The sequence below is a fragment of the Lonchura striata genome, chromosome 2, assembly GCF_046129695.1.
Source record: "Lonchura striata isolate bLonStr1 chromosome 2, bLonStr1.mat, whole genome shotgun sequence".
NCBI classification, from domain to species: domain Eukaryota; kingdom Metazoa; phylum Chordata; class Aves; order Passeriformes; family Estrildidae; genus Lonchura; species Lonchura striata.
The window spans coordinates 2790552-2814451 of NC_134604.1; the positions used below are offsets into that span (position 1 = coordinate 2790552).

At 41.3% G+C, this 23900-nt stretch overlaps 2 protein-coding genes across 6 annotated transcripts in view; one reads left to right on the forward strand and one right to left on the reverse strand.

The window, feature by feature from the left end:
• On the forward strand, positions 1-23342 carry HHLA2 (HHLA2 member of B7 family). 5 transcript variants are annotated; one of them, XR_013342115.1, is made up of 9 exons: positions 1-84; positions 930-986; positions 3126-3219; positions 4265-4585; positions 5042-5302; positions 7139-7429; positions 9451-9545; positions 10426-10692; positions 23328-23342. XR_013342115.1 is itself a non-coding variant. In XM_021542408.3 (8 exons), the coding sequence occupies exons 3-8, from the start codon at positions 3156-3158 to the stop codon at positions 10450-10452; spliced, it is 1059 nt and encodes a 352-aa protein (XP_021398083.2). In that variant the 5' UTR covers positions 1-84; positions 930-986; positions 3126-3155; the 3' UTR covers positions 10453-11846. The 5 variants fall into 5 exon arrangements, 4 of the variants coding, with proteins under 4 accessions (XP_021398083.2, XP_077647051.1, XP_077647049.1 ...); XM_021542408.3 differs by lacking the exon at positions 23328-23342 and having other exon boundaries at positions 10426-11846; XM_077790925.1 differs by lacking the exon at positions 23328-23342 and having other exon boundaries at positions 10429-11846.
• MYH15 (myosin heavy chain 15) overlaps positions 12715-23900 on the reverse strand; it is a 44497-nt gene continuing 33311 nt past the window's right edge. Inside the window, exons 34-42 of the mRNA XM_021542409.3 lie at positions 22011-22126; positions 19854-20046; positions 19016-19219; positions 17910-18035; positions 17352-17522; positions 16739-16843; positions 15357-15452; positions 14734-14871; positions 12715-12909 (exon numbers count right to left, since the gene is read on the reverse strand). Of these exons, the coding sequence (XP_021398084.3) occupies positions 12892-12909; positions 14734-14871; positions 15357-15452; positions 16739-16843; positions 17352-17522; positions 17910-18035; positions 19016-19219; positions 19854-20046; positions 22011-22126 (1167 nt within the window). The 3' untranslated portion in view covers positions 12715-12891. The remainder of the gene's footprint in view (positions 12910-14733; positions 14872-15356; positions 15453-16738; positions 16844-17351; positions 17523-17909; positions 18036-19015; positions 19220-19853; positions 20047-22010; positions 22127-23900) is intronic.

Sequence of the window (23900 nt, forward strand, 5' to 3'; positions counted from 1 at the left end):
GCCGCTCCGCCGCTCCGCCCTCACACTTTGCCCTCTCCTGGAAGAGCAGCGCCGGGACGGCTCGCTCCGGGCAGCGGCGGTGCGGTGAGTCCCGGCAGCCGAGAGCCGCAGCTTCACCCGCGGTGCCGGCTGGAAGCGCCTGGGGCGGGGAAGGCAGCGGGGAAAGCGGGAAAACTGCGTGTCCCGGGATGCGCTTGGCGCTGGCGGAGCATCATCTCGAGCGCTGTGTCCATCTCTGGACGCCTCACTCACTACCGCATGGGTTTCGAGGCGCTGGAGCGTGTCCAGAGAAGGGCAGCGCAGTTGGCCAAGTGCAGTGCCCATGAGCAGTCTTTACAGCTTCCTAAGAAGGAAGTTTTAGCCAGGTGGGGGTCGGTCTTTTCTCCCAGTTAGCAAGTAACAGGACAAGAGGACATAGACTTAAGCTGCGACAGGATTTAGATTGGACATTGGGTGGAATTTCCCATTAAAGGGGTTTTCAAGCATTGCAATGAGCTGCCCAGGCACATCAGCATTCCTGAGTGTTAAAACTGGACGTGTGCCGTGATCTAGTTGAGTTCATCAGTCAGAGGTAGGACTCGGTGATATCTGAAGTCTTTTACAACTCCTGAATTCACAGAGTCATTTTGCAGACAAAGTCCTTGAGGGGACACACACCCCTTCTTGCCACTTCTTCCTGCATTTTTTTTGGAGTTTTTTTGTAAGCTCTCTTCCCGAAAAAAATTGAGTCGTTTTATTCTGCTGGAAAAAAACAGGACACACAGGTTTTGACTTGTCGGGAGCGAACGAGGTCACTGTTAAAAGCACTTTTAGAAAAGAATTACCTATCCCTGCAGGAAGCCCTAGGCTCCTACCTCTCATTTGAGAAGAGCTTTTTGAGAAGAGCGTCATGATTACTTTTACCTTATGTTCTCTTTCTCCTGGGCCAGGTTCCTGCACTCTGCCCCGAAGAGAATTGCTGCTGTCGCTGCCTCCCCGAGACTGCTGTAAGCTCGCTTACTGCTCACTCATTTCCTCTGTTACAGCTTGCAGGAACTTCAGGTTTGCCAGGCAAAAGTTAACCGAGAAAAAGTTTTTTAAAGTATGAAGTATGTTAGTTACTTGAACCCTGAGCCATACGTGTGGGGCAGCCAGAATGCAGATGGAGAGAGGCCAAGATCAACAGGGAGAGAGATTGTGGAAACTTTCTTCCATTCGGATTATTTCTCAACACCTGAAGTATGAAGTTAGCATTTAAGTTGTAAGGGTTTCATTATGGGGAGGCAGAGAATGACTTCTCTTTTACTGTGGGAAATCCTCTGAAGATTCAGTGAGGAAATTCTAGAAAGCTGGTATCATTGTGGCAGGAGATTTTAGCAATATGTGATTAACATGTCTTTTTGAGAATTTTACTTGTTAATTTTTACCAACAAGCAAACAAGAAAAACAAAAGTATTCTTCTGATATTTCCCAGTCCTCATAAGTGTGTGTACACTTGAAATGCGTTGTTGTTAAGTTGCATTGAAAAGGAATAAATCGGAAACCTTTGTACCAAGAAATAAATTTTATTTGAAAGGAGGATATTTTAGTTTGCCTGTCTGCTCTCAAAGAGGTCACAAAGTACACTGAGCAGCCACCAGTCCTGATGGCTGTTTGCTGCAGGAGTGCTCTGATCGTGTTCCAGCTTGAATGCAGAGCTCAAATATGGGGAAATACTTGGATACAGAAGAAAGTCTTCTTTTCCTGTAATGGCTGGAGCAAATGCAGCATTCCCCCTACCTTTATTTTAGCTGTTCAGTATGTCCTGGGAGATGCATTTTAGCACCTTGCCTTGCTCTTAGGAACCCTGGCTGAGCTGCTCTCCAGTTTAGTCTGTGGTGGTTCTGTATGAAATAATTCTCCTGAAACCTAGAGCATCAGTAACTAACATGACTACGGTGAGCTTAATTCTACTTGTGCACTGTTTGTATACATAATTTCATATTGATATTTCACTAAAAGCCTTATTAGGGCATGACTTCTTGATTGTGTTACGTCTGTGACAAACAGAAAAAGCATGTTTGTTTGTTCAGTACTTTGCTGTGTGACTAATTATCAGCGTACACACACTTTATTCCTATAAGACCCAGAACTTGCTGAAAAGACTGGCCAGAACCTACATTCCTCAGATTTTTCTACAGACTGGCATGCATTTTTCTCTAATGGAAAGATCCAAAGCCATGGTTTGTGCTGAATGTGAAAATTTTCAGCTGAGTAGTTGTAGCTGTGTATTTTTGAAGCAGGGTTATGGGGCACAGCTAGAAGATGGGAGGCAGTGTGCACTGTCCATGCAGCTCCCAAAGGCATCACAGGGGTACCACTGGAACCATGCTACTCTCAGAGCATCACTGCCAGTGGAAGGTGACATGTCAATTAAACACGGCAGATCCCTCACTAAGGGAAATACAGCATTGATTGCAGTTTCTGAAATGGAAACATCAAGCACAGTATATTTTGTTGATTTTGTTCCTCCTCCACCCAGGTAATAGTTACAGTAATGTAACTATTATTTCTGTTATGCATGAGAGATTCTGGTTCATTGCTGTCTGGCAAAACAGAAAATATGATGAGTCTCCTCCTTTGCATTCCTACCCTAGACTTCCATGCACATGTTTTTGAAAGTGTAAAAAGTGTGAAAAGTTCTCTATATCTGCGGTATTTGCAAATGCAGTCAAATTTCCCATCCCCGAAAGTCAAATGTTGCAGTAATCAGAAAAATACTTTAAAAAGTAGAGAAAAGCAGGTTTGACAAGGGACGTCTTACATCCTTTTGCAAAATCTTCTTGACAGGTTTTCCTTGGTGTCCTGTTCAGGAATGAGGAAGCTAGCCCTGTAACAACACTGAGAGTAAACACTTTCTATTTATTAAAATTAAAGCATCAATCTGCAAGGGGATGCAAGATAACGAGTGAGCCTTCACTATTATGTAATGCATAGGATCACATAATGAATGGCTTTAAGGTCAAAAATCTGGACCAAGTCTGTTGCAAACAAAAACATGATAAAAAGGGCTATAGTCCTTAGCAAGCTGTAGAAAGGAAATTATATATGGACATGTCTTTTATCTGCATTTAAAGAGATTTTCTCCCCTGCTTTTATTTTGCCAGTTTGACCTGAATCTACAAACCAATGAAGAAATGAAAGGACAGAACATACCAACTGTCATTATCTGTTTATTTCACGTCAGTGCTACACTTTGGGGTAGGTTTTAGCTGAAAAATAATAAGGAAAACCATTACTATTAATTTTTATTAAGGAGAGTTAGTGAATTCAAGCACTGTTTTTAATGGTAAAGAATCAATTTTGGGTAATGTAAAACACTTCTGGAGCTAAAGACTGTTTATCAGGTGGCTGCATGGATGGCTGTGGCCATTGAGCCCCCCAGACCTGCCAATGTTTCTGCCCCACGGCTCAGCAGGCAGTGCTTTTCAGTTCAGACTGAAAATGATTTGCAGCAAATGGGCTGACCTAGCATTGAGAAGACTAAGGAAAAGTCATTTGGATTGTTCAGATGAGCCAGAGACTGCATCAGAATGTCTGAGAAGGCAACTGCCCTTGGGCACTCACTACCAGCCTAACAGGTTGCAGTCAGTTTTTTAAAAGATTAAATTGCTCTAGTATGCCAGCAAGGTCTAAGTTAAATGTTAACAGAAATGAGATGCTTCCACTTGTGTCAATTTGTGGAATGTACACCTTAATTATTTCAAGGGGCTGGGACAGAACTTCCTGACGCTGTCTGTGGTGGCAAAGCTGTTTCAAGAAGTTCTGTCCTTCCCATCAATTGCAGCACCATGTCTTTTTTCTCTGTGGTGGTACAACTGCTGGGCACTGTGTGAGGGTAATTGGTAACATATGGGGCATTGCAGCATGGCACTGTGAATGTTTGAACACGTAGAAAGATGCAGCTCAAAAGGCTTTTAAAGTCTAAGGTAGAAAAGATGGGGTTTGAGATGTGGAAACACATTTGAAGCTCAGGTGGTAAGTTGGCAGGGTGCTGATGTGAATATGTAGGTGCTGATTTGGGATTTCTACATAAACTGATTAGAAGTTCAAAGAGCAGAGCTCTGTGTTGTAATCCTGTAAACTGGAGGGACACCCTTTCTGTCTCAAGAGACTCATGTGACAGAAAAGTCATGAAAGAGACTTTGGCACGCCTCCAAGAGCGTTTTTTTGTCAGGGATAAAAAGGTGCAGAAATATACTTGTAGATTGGATTAAATTTACTCATTTGTACTTACGGGCTTTAGGTTTTACAGAACAGGAAGAAGTAACAGGGCTGTTTTCCAAGGATTGCATCCTCCCTTGTCGTTTCCCACCTGGGCATGATGAAGTAATTCACTGGAAAAAAGAGAACAAATATGTGCACAGTTACTACCAGCACAAGGATCAGCTGCAAGGACAGGATCCACATTACAGACTCAGAACACACCTTTTCCCCGAGAACATCCCTAGTGGAAATGCCTCCTTGAAACTCAGTAACCTGACCATGGCTGACGAGGGCCCTTACACCTGCTACGTGGGAACGGTGCAATATCAAACAGAGGTGGTAGTGCTGCTACACATAAAAGGTCAGTGAGGCATCAAAAGCCCTTGGATCACACCACTGCAAATGGGATGGCACCAGCAGATCTCCTTGTGTTGTTTCTCCCATGGAATCAAAATCCTCCAACCCAGCAGAGCACATTTTGGGCCTGATGGTGTTATGCAGTAGTTTTTTAGCTCTGGTGAGATATTGCAACATGGATTGGAAAATTTTAGTGCAGCACTTGTTTTCATAGCCTAATGCACCCTGGTTTCTAAGGGGTAATTATGTGGTACATATAATGTGGCTTCTCAGAACAGTACAAATCTTGGCCTTGTAAGTAGCTGTGCTTTCTTCTGAAATCAAACACAGCTGAAGTTTTATTCTTGGCTGTATTCATTCTCCCCAATGGTATTTCAAAAGAGTAACCACTTCAAGTTAAAAAACATTTTGTAAGTAGTAGGACTTATTTTCTAATTTTTTTTTTTTTTTTCATCTACAGCTCCTTCTTCTTATGCACTGGAATACCAAAAGACAAACACAGAAAGGAGACTGAAGTGCTATGCTTTTCTCACTTATCTGGCACCATCTATATCTTGGGTACAGGGCAATACATCCATCCAAGAGACAGATCGGGAGGCAACTAGGAATGGAGTTTTCTATTCTCTTAGAAGTGACAAGGACATTATAAACATAACAGATACTTACTACTGTCACATTCATTTGGATCATGAAGTGTGGGCTGCTGAATGGAAGATGCAAGGTAGGAATGAAATCTCTCTCAGCATTGTTAATGAATTTTAGAGCTGGCTTCAGAGTCAAACTAAAGACAGTCTTCCTGCAGTGGGGCAACATGGATATGGGACAGTGCAAAAGAATATACCTTTCTCTTTGAAATGCATTTGTTAGGATTACAAGGCAGCATTGCAAGTTACTTCTGAAAAGTAGGAATGAGAGGGGCTAGCCCACCCTTCTGTAAGTTACCTTGACTCTTAACATCTTTTCTATATCAGTTTCACATTTTAAGAGGTGCCTAATAAACTTTACCTTCTATCAATAAAAGAATTCTGCCCATTGGACAAATATGTGGAAACCTTAGACAATATGTGTGTTCTGTGAGGAAGGTGAAAGTTTGCCTGCTGCTCTAGCTGCACATGAATTTTATTCTGTCCATTTCCCATCTTTTGCCAGATTTTTATTGGTACTGTTTGATCCTTTCATTGTACTTCTCTTCACATGCATGCTTGAGTACCAATCTGCTGGGGTGCATGGGAATGGAGAGCAGCAAACAGTTTACATTTTAGAAAACAGCAACTCATTTTGTTAGTTAAGAAAAAGCAGGACTATGAAAGACTGCTTTGTCTTCCTCCTGAATTTCATTGGAAATTCAGTTTGAGTAAATAACTGGTGGTTTTCAACCTGTCCTGTTTCTTAGGGAAATATTTTTAATTGATGGAAGAGCAATGCAAGAGCAGTTCTCTTGTGAGATTTGCTTCCATCACCCTGATTAACCCCTAAAGTGTATGCAGACATTCAGTTCCTAACCCACTGCATAAACTCTGGAATAAGAGTTCAGTTTTTAATTTACATGGAATAGCTTACAATATGAAAGGTTTCCAGTATGGCATCATAGTAGCTACCAAGTGCACTGTAAGTGTCTGTTTTTTATCTCTGCCTGATGCACAAGAGAAAAAGGTACATATCATTACACATGTATTGCATTTCCCTGCTTCCATTTAACCCCTCAGTAGAATATTTTGAAAATAAAATGCTTTCCTTTTGTTTCTATAATAGCAGTGTGGGGTACAATTTTGGTTTTTTTTTGTCTTCATGATTTTCAGCCCCACACCTTTGTTTATTGAACCCCCCTCCCTCACAGAAATCAAGTGTAGCTATACTATGTCAAAATAATCTATTATCTTCCTCTCCAGTTGACTGCCAGCCACCACTGCTGTCAAATCCCTGTTGTCAAACCTGTAGTTGTGCTATGATGTTAATTTGTCTTGTATTAGTAATTTATACATTAGGTGTTAATTCCACTTACCTTCTCCTTCCCTTTCCTGTTTTTTAAAATTTACTTATTAATTGTTAAATGTTCAACATAGAGAAGTAACGTACTTAAATTCACCATAACTGAAAGTTATTCCTAACTACATAGAATCTTTTTATTCTTTTAGTTTAATTATGTTGTGTTTTATCATTTTGCTTCAGATGTGCAGGTATCTGATCAGTTCCATTTTCTCTCTGCTCCCAGCATGTGCAATTTCCTGCTGTTTTACATAGTAACATAGAGTAGACTAAACAACTTCTATTAATAAGCCCCTCAATTAAAGGAAAAATAGTCAAATTTTTAATAAAGAATATTCATAAATATTGCGAATATCAATTAGACTTTTTAGTGTAAGATGCATGTGTTTTTAAAATCTTCAGATGCTTCTAGAAACATACTGTGATATTTGAATGCAATATCAAAGCAGTGAAATCTGTTTTTGTATTTGTTCATGGTAGTATCAAACCTAAGAAAAAAAATCACAAAATGTCTAGAGAACCTTCACAGTATTTTCCAAAAAAAGTGCAGAGGGCTCTTTATCTGTTTCAGACCACGTGGCTAAGGTGGAAGGAGAGAGCACTGTAATTCCGTGTGAACACGGCAATGACGCTGCAAGCACTGATGGTTTCAGTGTTGTCTGGACATTACACAGAAATGCAGTGACCTCAGTCCTGGCCTCCTTCAATGGCACATCTCACTCTCACCATCCTCGAGTCCAGGTTAACGAAAGTGACTTCTCACTGAGGCTGGATCATCTTACTGCAGGCGACAGTGGAGAATATCTGTGTAATATCTCAACACCTCTCTACACAAAACTTGCTGTGACAACTTTGCACGTCGGTAAGTTGCTGCTCCTTTCATTTCAGAGCATGAGGACCAGTTAGGACAATGCACAGCCTAAGAGTCAATCAGAAATCTCAAAAACAATTATTACATAAAAAGAATCAATGCTACAACAATGAGTTAAAAACTAGTCATGGAAACAACTCTGGAGTTCAGAATATACCCCTTGAAGGGGGACACTGGCTCCACTAGAAGATGCTTTTCTGGGTGAATGTCTTCAGCCTTCATTACATGAATGGGTGGGCATGTAGTTGGGACAGCAGTGATGGCTCTTTGCCAGCTCTCAGGACACTGATGCAACGTGTGCTTACTTTTGTGTAATTTGATGTGATTGGTACCGTTGGGTGGAAGAGAGACATATTTTATTTTTGTTGGCTCGGGGAGAAAAAAAAGTTACCAAAGATGTGTTTATTTAAAGTCTGGAAGTTCCTTTTTTCAGTCAGCAGCTTATTGTGGCAAAGGTTACCAAATCAGTGTCTGCCTTCAGTTGCCACCAACTGCTCTCATAGCTGAGGGCACAGCAGGGCTCTCAGAATTCTGTCCTAAGTGCTCTGCTGAGGGCAAACATAGCTTTAAATGTAGCAGAGAGATGATGGGAGGCCCAAAGCTTGTGGTAGAAGTTGGCTGTAGAAGAAAGCTTATTGAGAACACACAGTTGTTATTCTCAAAGCTTTAATTCTACACAGCAGGCCTTTTTTAGGCCTGGGGATATATATGTTTAAATGCCTGTGTTTTTATGAGCTATAGTAAATTCCCAGCTGTGAAATCTTACTTACAGTTATTTCATTGTCAGTAGCACATAAAACAGTAGCACACAAACATTTCACACAATTACATACAATCACTGAAAAGACTGAGAACTAATAAAAGGCATCTCTTCTAAACAAAGAAGATAACTTGAAACAAGCCATGAAAAGCAAGACATGAAAAATAGAGACAACATAACAGATAAGGGGCTAGAATAAGTGATAATAACTACAGATGAGCACCTTTGTGGCTTTCAGCCCAGCCTGAAAGCAGATAAGTGGATGGAGACAGTAGGGAATGGGCTAAACTGTGTTGGCAGCCATAGCACAGCAGCTTCTGAGCCATCAGAAGAGTTTCCAAGGGGTGCTGAAAAGAAGGCTTTTGAGGGGAAAAAAGAGATTTACAATCACCTCCTGCATAAGGAAGAGTTGTAGCTTAAAGCTGCTCTTCTAAAGGAATTTACAAGATATAAACATAGGTCTGCATGTGGTTACAGAGTCAAGCTAAAGGCAATGACCAGATTAAATGCTGTTTTAGCAGTTCTTATTTTTTAGCTGTTTTTCAGACATCCACAGGAAGTTTCCAGAGGAATGTAGAATTTTTCAAATTCTTTGAACAAGGCACAGCAGGGAAAAAGACAACCTGAGGTAGAACAGCCATACAGTTCTTCTGAGAGAAGAGTTTGGTGCTGTGCAGAGGTTTCTTCTAGGTGGGCTTTGATCTCCTGTGGAATCCATGGTTATCACTCATCTCAGGATTTCTTGTGCCCACCTGGATTGTTGCGCTATCAAGCTGGGCAACATTTCAGATTAAAGTTGCAAAGATTTTGCAGCACGAGTAATGAAATTTATGATCCAGTCTGGATAACATTTACGGAGCTGCTCTACTGTAAATCAGCAGTGCTCTTAATGGCACTGAGCACCATACCAGGAGACAGTATTTAGCACACTGGGCAGTTGATTGTTTTTAAATGGGACTTTTATTAAGAAGTTGTCAAATCCTATCCCATGAGCACACATAGAATTTGCTATCAGCACAATTAAGTGAAAAAAATCTGCTTTCAGCTATTCACACTTAAGTCAGTAAAGTATCACTTCAAAGTCTTACAGTATGAGTCAAGTAACTTGAACATCGTTGTCCTTGTCTCAGTTTCCTTTTAATGTTTCTTTTTCCCTAAATCATACCTTTTAGATTATATATAAGAAAAAATCATAGCTTTGATATATTTATTGAACAATAAGCACTTCTTTTATCTACTTGTATTTTTAAAGAAAATTCAGGTAACGCTGGGAAAATTCTGTTTGGTGCATTGGCAATAGCAGTGGCAATAGCAGTGGCAATAGCAGTGGTACTTTTCTGTCTCAAGGTATGTACATCATTAGAGTACTTATTTTTTAAGATACTGTTATACCAAGCCCCTCAAGATTTGAAGAAGGGTCTGAGCCAAACTTTGGAACTTTAAAAAAAATGGTAATGAGTACCTGTGGCTAGACAGTTATGACTAAACATCTGCATTGTTAGCATTGTTTGCTAAACTGATCTTCTGTTTTAAGAAAAAGGGAAGAGAATCCTAATGTGAACAGGGTGTCTGGACAAGGGCCACCAGGAGTAAAGTGAAAAGAACTGAGCAGTAAGTGGGGAAAGGTAATTCTGGCACTGGGAGATTGAAACCTCAAAATGGACCCCCAACTCAAATTGAAGGGAAGTACCTAAATCCAGACCTTGAATATTTATTTGAAGATTTTGTCACAGTCTGAATTTCATAAGCTTCAGGAGACATTTTATGGGTACCATGAGGTACAGCAAAAACACATGAGAAAGAAAACTCTGAAATTACTATGCCTTAGTCTTTTTTTTTTCTCTGTACACAGAGATTCACTTGCATGCTGCTTATTAAACAGCTGTAACATGCTTTAGAGATGATAATATACTTTGAGATGCAGTTGTCTACACAATTTAAGCAAGATTAGGTTATCTTGGGACCTGTTGGGGTTGTCACACATATTGTAATCAGAAGAAGTGGAACAGTTGACAGGTTAATTCAGCTCTGGTTACATTGATGGAGGACTAGATGGAAAAACCAGGCATGTATCTGCACTGTTGTGTGGATGCTTATTTTACTCAGATAAAACTAAAATGAAAAATGCTGACTTACCTTCATGGTGATTGCATCTTGTTCTTGTTCCGCTATTAGGGGATTAATTGTACACATCAGTAGTCCTTATAAGTATTTTTATTTTGTCTAGAAGAAAAGGAAGAGAGGAATCATATGAACACGGTGACATACAGGAAGAAAATAGCTCTCTAAACACAGATACTACTGATGTTGGTGATGAAAACAACCAAGAGTTCTTCCACCTTCCCCTTTGAGTTACAGTAAGAGCCACATGCAAATGTGATTTTCTGAGCAACAGTAATGAACAAATGGGAAGGAAGAAAGTCAATGGATACTCATGTGAAAAGTCATGGAGCATCTCATCCCCCACATGAGCTTACCTGTTGCTTTTTAACTGGTGAGTTAAACCAGACAGAGCTGTCTTTAACTGGTGAGTTAAACCAGAGTTGTCTTGTAGCAAGTTATTTTGGCACCATGGCATTACCATCTGGAAAGATAAACTGGAATTCTGACTGACAGGCTCTGCCTTTACAAACTGTATAAGCTGCATCAAACTTTCATGATGCAGAAGTCTTCCACACATTTTCCTGGAAACTGGAGTTTCTCCTCAGAGCAGGGATGCCTGCTTTGCACTTAGTCCTCTGGTGGCCGAGTATTTCTTTTGCTAGTTTTAATATAGGTACCTTGATATCATGTACTGTTTTATGTAATCTACTGGTAGTTATTTTGTTTTATACTGTGTCAGAATTAGACCTTTCATGTGTTACCTTCTGTCTGTTCAATAAGTAACTAATTTTATAAATAGGCCTGATCTGCCATCCTTGGAATTTGCAGGCCAGAGTGATTTCTTAAACAGCTTAAATAGCTGTTGCCAAAAATCTGAGGCTAAGGCAGGGCTTGTGTGAAGCTCCCACTCATCCTGTGACAAGTCAGCATGCGAAATTGGATTTCCTAAAGGGACAAAGAAGTTTCCAGAGAAGAAATCCCTAAATTTTAAGTTTTTTTTTTTTTTTTTTTCCCCAGAGTGAGGGAAAAAGAGCTCACTGGTTTTCATTTCATTTATTATTTTATTTTAAAGTAACGACCATGTCTGCTGTCGACAGCAGCAAGTCTGAGCCCAGCAGAGCGCGCTGGGCTGGCAGTGATGGGGGAGCAGAGGAGTGTCAGAGTGGGAACAGCTGTGGGAACAAAGCAGTGGCAGAGTGAGGTGTGAGAAGCTGGATGCTGCCAAGCACAGCCCACCACAGTGGTCTGGAAAATGGGCTTTGTGACATGGACCATCCTGCTTTTGTCCTGGGGTCCACATGGGAATGGTTGCCACCTTGTCTTAGTCTGGAAAAACATGTGGAGCCAGCTGCCATCTTGTCCTTGTCCCAGGGAACCACATGGACATGACCTACAGGGAGTGTTCACCATCTTGTCTTTGTCCCAGCAGCCACATGGAACTAAATTGAGCTAGTGAACACCTTTTTGTGGGTAAAGCATCTCTTCTTGTATGCTTTTGTTATTAACTTGTTGCTCTTTGCTGTCAGTAAATTATCTCAACCCACAGTCTCTGCTTTTGTCTCTCTCTTACCAGAAAGGGGTGGGGGGAAGGGGAGTGGCTTATTTTGAATTTAATTTTCTGGCTGTTGTTAAACTACCACGGATCAGTTCCCTGTTTAAAGGCAAGAAAGACTGAAGAGAATTCATTATTTCTGAGCCACAGGGAGATGTCCCTTAACACCATCTCCTGTGCCTGTCCTGCAGCTGGCAAAGAGAAGTCCCTTGACTGGTGGTAGTGGAAGCTGTTTATATGGAAATCTTTCTCTTTTCCAAAACTCAGGGTCCTGCAGGCAGGATAAATGGAAGCTGAGTTATCCCAGCTTTAAGAACTGTCCCTTCCAAAGTTTTAATCTGTGCTGCTGTTGTGTTTTTGCAATAGCCATGAGGGGGCATGACCAGAACCCAAATGCTATTTGATACTACCCCACTTCACTGGGGAGAGGGACTGTCTGTGTGGTAAAAGAGGTTCCTTCAGGGAGGGGTCCAGGGTGAGCATTTCTGCATGTGCATCACCCTCTCTTTTGTATACTTTTAAAAATTAACATTGTTGCTGTTACCATTAATTTTCTTATTCCACTGCTGTTTCCAGGAAATTGTTCTTAGCCTGTGGTTTTTCACCTTTTGTGCTTTCAACTCCCAACTCCATTCTGGGAATGGGAAGGGAAGGGAGAGCAAGAGAATGGCAGTGTGGCTTCAGAGAGTGAAGGGAGAAGTACTGTTCATAAACCAGGATAGCTGCTTTAACAATCTGCATATAAAATATGTGAGGCTGTGCAGCATGACTGGATTTGCCCTTAGTTTTGATTTTGTTCAGAGATCTGCCAATTAGGATTTGTTCCAATATAATGAAGTCGGCTGTTGGCGAGATGTAATCTTCTATTGATCCCTAAGGCTTGGCAAAATAAAAAGTAAATAAATGAAATATGCTATACAGTCTGTTTAGATTTTCACTTGATGTTTATTTTTGTAAGTGCTTATTTTTTTCTACATCTGCTTTCAGTTGTGCATGATTATGTCAAGTATTTTCTCGTATTTGTCAGCTTGGACTTTTTTATTCCTCTTCATGAACCTGAAAGGCAATTGAGATAGTATGCAACTGTTAAAAAATAGAAATGTCAAGAGGTTTTAGTGTGAGTTCACAAGTAAGTGACAAAAGCTGCATTAATGCTTCTGTTCCCTGGTATTTGGTATTCTGTTTCCTGGTATTATACCAGTTTGTAACTGACATAGACTAGCAGCAGTCTGGCCAACATTTGCCATCTTATCCCAGCTAACAAGGCAGGTATCCTGTCCTTTTTCTAGATTATATAGATCCTTGTGATGGCAGAGGACTTCAACAACCATTTTTTAATAGATGGTGGTGCTCTGATCGACACACACTCCCTGCAGTATTCAGGAAATGGGTACTGTAGCAGTAGGCAAGGTATTTCTAATGCTGCACGATTAGAGTAGTCTCTACAGTGTCCTTCTCTCCCCAAAGGACATGTGATTTTTGGGACAGCAGTCTCCACCTAAATGTACCTCCTGGCAGCTCCTGCATTTGCTGCCACAAGCAGCGAATGTTCCACCGAGCTCATCTTTTGACAGAGCAACACTCTGCTCCATTGCCAGAGCTGCAATTGGTGTTGGCAAACAGCATCTGACTAGTAAAAACAGGCATCCACTTTTCTGTGACTTCTGCATGTTTGAAGCACTAAGATGGTACCAGTAAGGTACAGGAAATAAACAGCAACTTTAATAGTATTTAAAAAAATAAATTATTCTCATGGTGTACCTGTTTCAGTGTTTGTGTGATGCCATGGCTTTGTGAATCTTTAAATGAATTTATATTAATTTTGATTTTTTTTTTTTAGGGGTAGAATAATTTAGAAAAATCTGCGGAAATTTTTTATCCTTAAAAGCTGCAAATCTTTTGAGGTTCCATTACAGTACTGCTTAATTGTACATAAATGTGTGATAAACCAGATATTAAGGTAGTTTTAATGTATCTTTGCTCTGGTGGAGCAGCAGTAATTTATATCAGTCACGGGTGATTTCATTAGGTGGAGCAGCAGTAATTTGTATCAGTCATAGGTGATTTCATTAGGCCAATACAAAAGCATAAATTAAGAGTGTAAAGGGCTTTTATTCCCTTAGCTTGGGAGCTATCAACTCCATAAAACATATGTGATGTTAAGCATGGAAGTTTGTTAAACTTGCAAATGAAATAGATTTAGCAATGACCCAGCTCCTGTTCCTATCATTCCTAGAAGTAACAACCTCACTCTTTTTTGCCCTGTTTGCCACAAGGCAAGCATAGATAAGTTTGCTTTCAGTTCCATACTAAGTTCTTCAGTGCCTTCTAGTTTCATCAACATTATTGCTACCATTCAGTTCAAGTGCAAAACACCACAAATATATGTCTAATCACTAATGACTTCCCAGCACCTAAGTGACTAATCACCAATATTTTCTTTTCATCCAGCTCTTCCAGTCAATACAAGTTCATTGAAAGAGCAATGTTAAAATATCTGCTGATGTGGTAATACCCAGGTTTTACTACATACATAGAAATCTACATCATCAGGGAGAGAAAAAGGTGGAGTCTTTTAATATCCTTTGCAAAAAGAAACCCCAAAACCAAAAACAAACCCACCAAATCACCAGTTCTGCTTCTGCTGCTGAGAACAGAGGTTAAATGACAACAAAAATACAGAGAATATATTTTGTTTAAGTATCAGATTGCTGTCCTACATGGTTATCTTAATATTAAAATAAAGGGCAGAATGAAACAAAACAAATGTAGAAACCCAAGATTTTCCTAGTCTACACTACTTTCAGAGGTGTAACAGATACAGAGCATCCACTGTTGTGTGTTAAACACTCACATCTACCCCATACAGTATGACCATACCTTTTTCATGCCAATGTCTCTTGACTTGCTCCTCAGCTTATTAACTTGAGATTCAGCTATTTCAGCCCTTTCTTCAGCATCATCCAGATCATGCTGCTGTTTTCTGTACTTTGAGAGGTACAGATTGGCTTGAGCTTCCTGGTGAGAAAAAAAAGAGTACAGCTGATTTCCTCCTGTCCACATGAAACAAAGCTTTTAATTTCAAGTGGGATGGAAAGTGCTCAGCGTGAGTAGGTAACAGCTGTATGGGCACCACTTGCCTCCTGCAGAACTGAGATTGTTGTTTTACAGGGTTGATATTTCTAGTGGCATTTTCCATGTTAAGTGAACTGAGAGGCTCTCAATGTGTCTTCTGAGGGGCTAGGAGGGGCTGAGGGGCTGTTCCTTCATCCCCTTCTCTTGCAAATTACACTGCAGTCTTAGGCTAAAATGGCATACTTTTTCTTAAATATAATCAACACATATGCTATATATTTTACTTTATATATAATATAAAACAGTTATTAAAATAATTATTTATGGGCACAAAAGATGTATTTGTACTAGAAGTTTCTATGAATAAAAAATTGTGGGTTTAGAACAATACATCTCTCAAAGGTAGAAAGACCCAGACGGTTACTTACAGCTTCCTCTGCTTGGTGCTTGTAACTCTTCACTTTTAATTGCAGCTTGTCAATTAGATCCTGCATCCTGGCAAGATTCTTCTTATCTTCTTCTGACTGTATCAAAACACCATTAATTGGGTTGATAGAGGAAAAAGGCTTAAAGCATCTACCACAGCACAATAATTATGGATGCCATATATATTTTTGAAACTTATAGCTCAAAGCACAAGCTAGCCATGTCCTGTGTACACATAAAAATTTCTACATCGTCATTGAATATACATGTGTGAAGAGTGAAGACTGAGATTACCTTTCCCATGTATAGATATAAATATAATTTATGTAAAGAATGTAAATATATGTATAAATGTAAATATAAATGGATGTAAAGAAAGATATATATGTGCACACACTTTCAGAGGTGTGCAGATACAGGCAGAGTTCCTTGCTCAGGGTGAGGAGCACGCTTGTCATTATAAATCGTGTCATTATATGTTGAAGCAGATATGGGTGAGCCTGGAACTATGTTATTTGCATAATTTGAAGTTTGATTCACAGGCATTTCTGGTAAAAAAACCTAGTTTAAGCTGTCATGCTCCATAAGCAGAGGGACCAGCTAATTCTGCCTGCACGCTGTATTCAAAGAAAACAACCTTCAGCTTCTGTGTACGAAAGTCAGAATAAAACAACAGGTAGGAGGCTAAATAATCTCCTAAGGCAGATGGATGGGTTTATCTTCTTAATGCTGTTCAAAGCAAAAGGGTAAGTGCTCTGTCCTGCAGGCCTTTTTTGAAGGCCAAGCAGCATGAGCAGCTGTTAGCAAAGCTGCAGGAGGCTCAATAATAGGTGACAGAGCCCTGGGACTCAGCAACCCTACACTGAGCAGGGCATTAGAGCCACCTGAGTCCTATGGCTCCTTTTAGCAACAGCAGCACAGCTGAGAGGGAGCTGGGCTCTTTCTTCCCTTGCATTGTAAATAGTCATTGAGGCCTGTTCCATATTAATACTGTGCTAAAAATGTCCAAATCCCAGCAACAGAGGCTTTCTAACATTAGTTACAGCAAATCAGCCAAGAGGATGATGATCACTGGCACAGGTTGCCCAGAGAAGCTGTGGATGCTCCATGCCTGGAAGTGTTCAAGGCCGGGTTGGATGGGGCTCTGAGCAGCCTGGTCTGGTGGAAGGTGTCCCCACACATGGCAGGGGGGTTGGAATGAGATGATCTCCAAAGTCCCTTCCAATCCAAAGCATTCTGTGATGGAAGCCATAGGGAGATGCTCCTGCTGTGCCTAAAGCTTCCAGCAGTCAGAAAGCTCTGCCTAAGGCCATCCTTCCTCCTTCACTGTAACCCCGAGGCTGCTCAGGACGTGTCTTGCAGTGCCCTGGTGCTTGCTGCATACCTGGTAAGTCAGCTCCTTTATGCGTCTCTCAAACTTGCGGGCTCCTTTCTGGGCGTCCGAATTGCGACGGAGCTCAGTCTCAAGTTCATTCTCCAGCTCACGAACCTGCCAAAAAGGGAAAAAACCCTTGCCATTATGCTACATATATGTAAAGCACCAGAAAATTTGGCTCACAGTTCAGGAAACGCTTACTTGCTAGGTCTCTCCATAGAGTCAAATTTCAGGAAGAGATCAAAATGTCACCTTTCCACTCTGTTTTTTTCATAAAAATATTCCGGCTGCACCATCAATCAGAAGTGCAGACATGTGCAAAGGCCAAAAAAGTTTAACCAAAGCAAGCACTGGGGTAGGTTTTTGCTGAGTTTAGGTGCTGGGGCTTTTAACTCTTTTCTAATCAAGGGCTTTGTTCATCTACTGGTCAGCAGCTCATAGCTGGATAATGAAGGGGAATCGTGCCTCCATGAGCTGCTCACCTGCATTTTGTGAAACAGAGGAAAGTGTCCATACTACCCCTTCTCAGCCTCTGTGAACTTACCAGGCAGCACTAGGCTACCCATCTAGTGCCAATTCTGTAAGTAGAAAGTAGCAGTCTGAAGTTGGATCACAAACTTACCCTGGATTCCAGTTTTTGGATCTGCTTCTTGCCACCTTTCAGAGCTATTTGTTCTGCCTCGTCCAGTCGCTTCTGGAGGTCTTTAATGGTTTGCTCCATGTTCTTCTTCATTCTCTCTAAATGAGCACTAGTATCCTGCTCCTTTTTGAGCTCCTCAGCCATCATTGCTGCCTAAAAAACAGCCACATTTTACAGGAAATTCTGGATGCTGTTGGATTATGTTTCAGAATAAATGGTGGAAGATCAGTCCTGAACTATCCCTTAGTTGGATAAATCACTGTAGCCAAAGCTCTACAGAATACCTTCTGTGTGCATATCTTGCCTGGACAGAGAAAATGGAAGGACAGAAAAACCTTGGAGGCCTTTTCCCTCCTCTCTGATCTAATGCTTTTATTTAAGATTCTGCCTCTCCCTTTTCCCTGTTTTTTTTATCCCCGTGCTTTACCACTAGGGTTCTATTTTACATTGCCTACAAGTAAGTCTGTGACATTCACTACACTCCAGTGTCCTTGGACACTGTGGTATGAAAAGAAGTGAGCAAGGAACAAGCCTACTTACATCTGTGATTGCTTTCTTGGCTTTTTCTTCTGCATTCCGACACTCCTGGAGTGATTCTTCCACTTCATTCTGCATCTGGGAAATGTCACCCTCCAGCTTCTTCTTTTGATTGATCAGGCTTGTGTTCTTTTATTAAGTTTTCCCCAAATGAATAGTGGAAAAGGAGGAAAAGTGATGATTAGAGACAATTCCTCTAAAGACCATAGCACACCAAAGCTTCCTGATTTTTGCCACTTCCGAATTACTCAGAGCAATATTTGGGAATATGTAGTAAGGGCTGCCTTGACTATCATAGGTAGCTTCAAACGGAAGAAATATTAAAAATACTCTTACAGCTGTAAATATTCAAATTTTGATTTAGATAAAATAATAAGCAATAGGCTGAAATAGAAGAATTAATAAGGCTGTTCATTTTGGTAAATTAATGATCCTTAATCAGCCAGTGAGGTGATTAAAACATCACCAATGGGCTGGAGTAAACACTGCAAAACATTGCCAGCCTTTAGCACGTTTTCATTTCTTTGTGACTATCATTTGGTGAAGAGAAGTTTTGGGTTTTAGTAAAAATGCTGTCAAGGCGGGACATGCCCCTCCGCGGCACCCTAGAAGTGGCAGTGCCCACCTGGACAACACCCAAAGACTGATCTCAGTGGAGACCTGCAGGCACAGAGGGCACTTTGCTGCAGGTGGGTGCCCTGCATGATCTCCCTGTTGTGAGAGCCCAGCCCTGCAGTTTTTCCTGCTGAGTAACATCACAAAAGCAGTGCCTGCATTATTTCCAGAGAAATGCCTCACTGTCTAGGGCATGGCTTAACTAAAGCAGAAAACTGGTTTCACAGCAGGGAAGAATAAAAGAAATCAACTCTGACTCTTTTTGTTTTCCATCAGTGTTATTCCTGGAAGCTGCTTAAAGTGAATCATCTCTTCCAGCTAACTTGGAGTCAGGTAGGACATCCCCAGGGTGACTTAACTCTTTTGCCTCATTTTACCTCTGCAGGCATGCCAGGGTGTGTCTGACCTGTGGTGGCCATGGGACAAACTGTGTCAGTGATCAACAGAGAAGGCTCAGGTTAGCCAGTGAGGGAGAGGGCACAGAAAAAGCCAACCTGGCTGTGAAGCAGGTTCACACGTTCGGTGGCTTCCAGAAGCTCGTGCTCTGCCAGCTTCCTTGCCCGTTCAGTCTGGTCCAGCAAAGCCCTCAGTTCATCCAGCTCTGACTGGAGAAGATTGTTCCTCCTGTCAGAGACTGCCAGCTGCTCCTTCAGATCTTCATTCACGTGTCCCGAGTCATCCAGCTGCACCTGAAGCTCCTAAAATAAAACACCCCATTTCAAGCCTCTGTCCTTATATCAGAGAAACACAGATTGCAGTGGCTACCTGGGATCAACCTCAAGAATTTCAGTACTTTTTAAATTTATGATATTTTAATTTTCTTTCCAAACTGTAAGCTGAATAGCTTTTGTGGTATGTAGTGCAATGGAGGGAAAAAAAATCTGCGTCCTCAAATCTCTCAGAGCTGGTGGTTCTGAGAAGAGGTGTCTTGGCAAGAAACACTTTTTTTTTAAGCTACTACAAATGTTGACACAAACAACAAAGCTGAATATACACACAGTCCCTGTACTCCAAACAACCCACTTGCCCTCTGCTTCTTTTAAAAGCCTTGCAATCTTACAGGAAAATCACAGGCTTTTTGTTCCTCATGCTGTAGCTTTCTGCACCTGCCAGAGGCTGCAGCCAGCAAGGGTTTTATGACAGGATCTCATCCAGCTTGCATGCAAGTCTGAGAAGAAATCCACATTTCAGTATTCTCTTATGCCAGACATGATCACTAAGGCTTTCCCTTTTTGTTGTTGGGAGTAGCTTCTCTCTTAATCACCATCACCACCGCTGGTTTGGTCTGTGCTCAGGAAACCCAGCCTGCGAGTGCTTGGGGGGCACCACTACCTTTATTTGTGTCTGCAAGACTCGTGCTGACTTGGTTGCTTCTGCAGCATGCCTATTAGCATGGCTGAGCTGGATTTCCATCTCATTGAGGTCCCCTTCCATCTTCTTCTTAAGGCGGATGGCCTCGTTTCTGCTGCGGGCTTCAGAGTCCAGGGTGGACTGCAGCGAGTCTATGGCACGTTGCTGGTTTCTCCTGGAAAGGACATGAAGGATGAATGGAATGATTTTCCTCTCTGTTCAAGGACAGAGAAGTACTTGCAGCAGTACTTCACTTTCTGAAAGTGTCTCCCTTACAGAAAGAGTGTATTTCTGATGGGCATAGGTAGCACTCATACATAGCATGCATAGTTTGCATTGCCTCACTGCTGTCTAACTGGCTGGTGTGCTTCACACCCTCAGCTAAATCCTGATCTGTAAGCACCTCCAGAATCCTTCTTCTGTATTTCCTTTGGCAGTACTGGAGCAAGGAGTGCTCTCAGAGCTCTTGTAAACACAAGCAAGTATGGATTTGAACCTGACAGGGAGCACTTCCAGCCTAACAGTCACTTAGTAAAATATTTACTGAATAATTTCCTGGAATGATTTACATCTCAGCCTTTTGCTGAAGGCATTAGTGGAGGGGATTAATCAAAGTGAAGCTTTTTTTTTTACGTTCTAAGCTGTAGGTGCTCTTAATAGTAAATGGCATGTGTAAGCTACAATTTATTGTGTCTTAAAATAGATGTTGAAAAATCTTTTCTTGTGCTAATTATAAGGGGATTGATTAATTAATACAAATCTGTGTTATGGACATCTGAATTTAGAAGTGATTAAACCCACCCAGTTGACAGCCTGGTCCCCTTGGGAAAGGCAGCTTAATGTCAATTTAAAGACAAAGCAGATGCAAACAGCCTAATTTTCTTGATTCTGTAACAGAGAAGTCTTACAAAGAAAGTTTTGCTCTGTTACAACCAGAAAGTAACTCAAAGCACAGAACAGGACACACTTGGAAACATTTATTTCACTGCTGGACAAGTTCTGCTGAAAGTGTAGGAGTTCTGGGAAATCATCAAGTCAACAAGATAAAACTTGACGGCTTTATTGCTTCAGCAAGATATTGAACTGTGCCCAAAACTTCCAGAAAGCAGCACAGAATGTCTGCTGAACACTCATTGTGAAGCTGAAGCAAAAAGCACTGATTAGCACATCTTGTCCCAAGATATCTGCAGTCCAGACATCTGCAGGACTCCAGAAGGTGAAAGGGCCAAAATATTCTTGGTTTTGAAGCAATGAATATATAAATCCCTCTGGGTATGCTGGCCAGGGTGGGTCTTGGACTTCCCCTTCCCTTTAGCCTATCAATAACCAATAACATGATTCTTGAATTAATGACATCACAACACTGACTAATTCAAGGCCAAAGTTGTCTGAATAACTGCACAGACACATAGGCTAGCATGTTATACCCTCCTCTTAAGGGTATAACTCTTCAGACTTTTCTGCTGGGTGGGAGGGGAGAGACAAAAGCCACCATCCTCCTCTCACCTCATTGCTTTCCATTTTTTCCTATTTATCCATCTCACCTGCAAGCTCCTCTCCTGTTCCATTCACACTTTCTGCATGTCTGCAATTCTCACTGCTTACCCTAATGGTGTACACATAACAGCAAGCTCTTCACATCCTCCCACACTCAGCATAGCTGTAATTGCATAAATTAATGAAATGCCTTCAGATAGATGGGTTTGAGCACCACTGGGGCAAGTACTGCTGATTTTGCCTGGGGGTCCCCTTGGGAGGCAGCCATCCCACACAGGATTAGGAGATGGCAGCTCTCTAGACCTACTTACCTCCACACTGTCAACATGCAGAGTTAGTGGCCCTGGTCTGCTGTGAATTGATTATGTTAGCCTGGTTTTTTTACATCTGCAGTGTGTTATGCATGATGGGTTTAATTGTACACTGTCAGAGTCTGAGCTGACAGGAATATTTGAACTGAGCAAGGGAAATGTGGCAGGGCTAGCCTTCAGCAGATAGTCAGAGCTGTCTTGGTTTCTGGTACAGACAGTATCTGCTTTTGCTGGCATAACTACCTGCCGTGTGTTTAGCTGGCTTGGGTCTTGAGAATAGTTTGTCTTTTCAGATTTTCCCTTAAGAAACATGCTGCTTCCTGCACACTACCTTATATTTTCCATTTCTTCCTCCTTTTCTGTGAGTTTCCTTTCAAACTCTGCTTTAACCTGAGAAAGCTCAAGCTGGAAACGAAGGGTCTTGCTTTCTTCATGTTCCAAAGCTCCCTGAAATAGAAAACACCAAGAGCTTGCAAACCAGGAATTGATTTTTTTTTCCCCCAAACTACAAACAGCTGCACAAACATGATCCCTTCACATTTCTCTTCTGGTTTCCTCACTTCTCTCTCTAGGCAAGGACACAAGAAGCTTACATGGCAAAATAATGCATTTATTTGCTTTCTAATGCAACCTGACAGCTGGAAAACCAAGAAGCAAGCTCCTGAGAGGACAAATTGTCAAACAGTTCACAGCTCACCAAAAAAAACCACCCAAACAACACCCCAGCACCTTCAGCCCTGCCTGCATGGTTTTGACACCAACAGATGTTCCCTGCTCCACACCTCTGTACAGACACCCTCTGGAAATTCACAGGCTGGGACAGGGATAAGCTAAAACAAGATTGTTGTTGGGAGAGTGAAGGTGATAGTAAAAGGGTTTTAAAATCATGGGGGTTTAGGGTTAACAGGAAAATAAGCTTAGTAAGCCCTGGAAAAATAAATACCTTAAGCACATGGAGACCTAGTACTTGCTAGAACTGCACTGTGTAGCTAGTACATGATAATTGATATACTTGTTAGATGTGGTGATTGTTTAGTAATTAAATATAATTACTGTTTAATTGTAAGAATAATCATGAGAAACTGTGGTCAGTGACCTAAGAAAGATCACGAGAAACTCATGTCAATGGATACAATAGAACACTATAAGTTTAATAATGAATATGTAAGTTATATAATGAAAGAATATAAAATACGTTCAGCTCAAAAGTCGTGTCGGAGTCAGATTTGGGTCTGTACCCCTGATTCCCAGAGCTCTTAATAAAAGCACCTGCATGGAATCATATCCCATGATTATGGGTGTTTCTGAACGCTGACAAAGGGGTGCACACATCCATTCCCTCCCGCTCACAAAAATCTCTCCAAATCACAAAGTGTTGGAAACTTTCCAATTACATAATCTTATTAGGCAAGATGACTTCAAGGAAAGAAATAACAGACATCAGCTCTGACAAAATGCAAAAACTGTTCTTTCCAATTAACATGAAGACAAATGTGTGAAACAGGGGTGATTTGTTCCTGTCTTTTTTCCCACATTTCTCTCATATATAGAAGTGAAGAACTAAGCAGATAACAGCCCATAAAGAAATAACAAGGCCTCAGACTTTCAGGTCTCACATAAGCCAGTGTTATTTTGTCTCCCTGAACAGGAATGAAAGCACAGAACAAGAATGAAAACCCAGAACTGAACATCATATTTTGGGAGGTGCTCTCTGAAGGATGGAATTGCACAAGCTTAGCTAGGCTTCCGTTGAGACAATGAGGAATGAGGATTGTAAAAGCTGTACAAAATCCCTGCTGATCTCCAGACAAGATGCAGGAGGTCCATGCATCATGACCAGGAGCCAACACCATATTAATGGGAAAGCCACGTGGAAATTCTGTCATCAGCAGTGATTGCCAGAGGCCCACAATCACAATAAAGGGAGAAAATCTGCATTAACCCATTTCTTTCCCATATAAAGTAAAATACCTCACCACTTTACTTTTGTTAGTTCCTAATACCACTGAGTTTTAGAAAGCCATTCCACACAGTCCAGGAAAGTAAACTGTGCCCCTTAGATCCCTCAAGAACTGATGTATTCTTCCCTTCCTAGCAAGGGAAGCTTTTTGACAGAGCTCATAATCATTCTCTACATCCCAGAGCTGTGGAAGGAAGACATGCTCTGGTAAAGTAGGGCAGATGAAAATGATGGAAAATCCTGATAAAGACACCCTCTTTC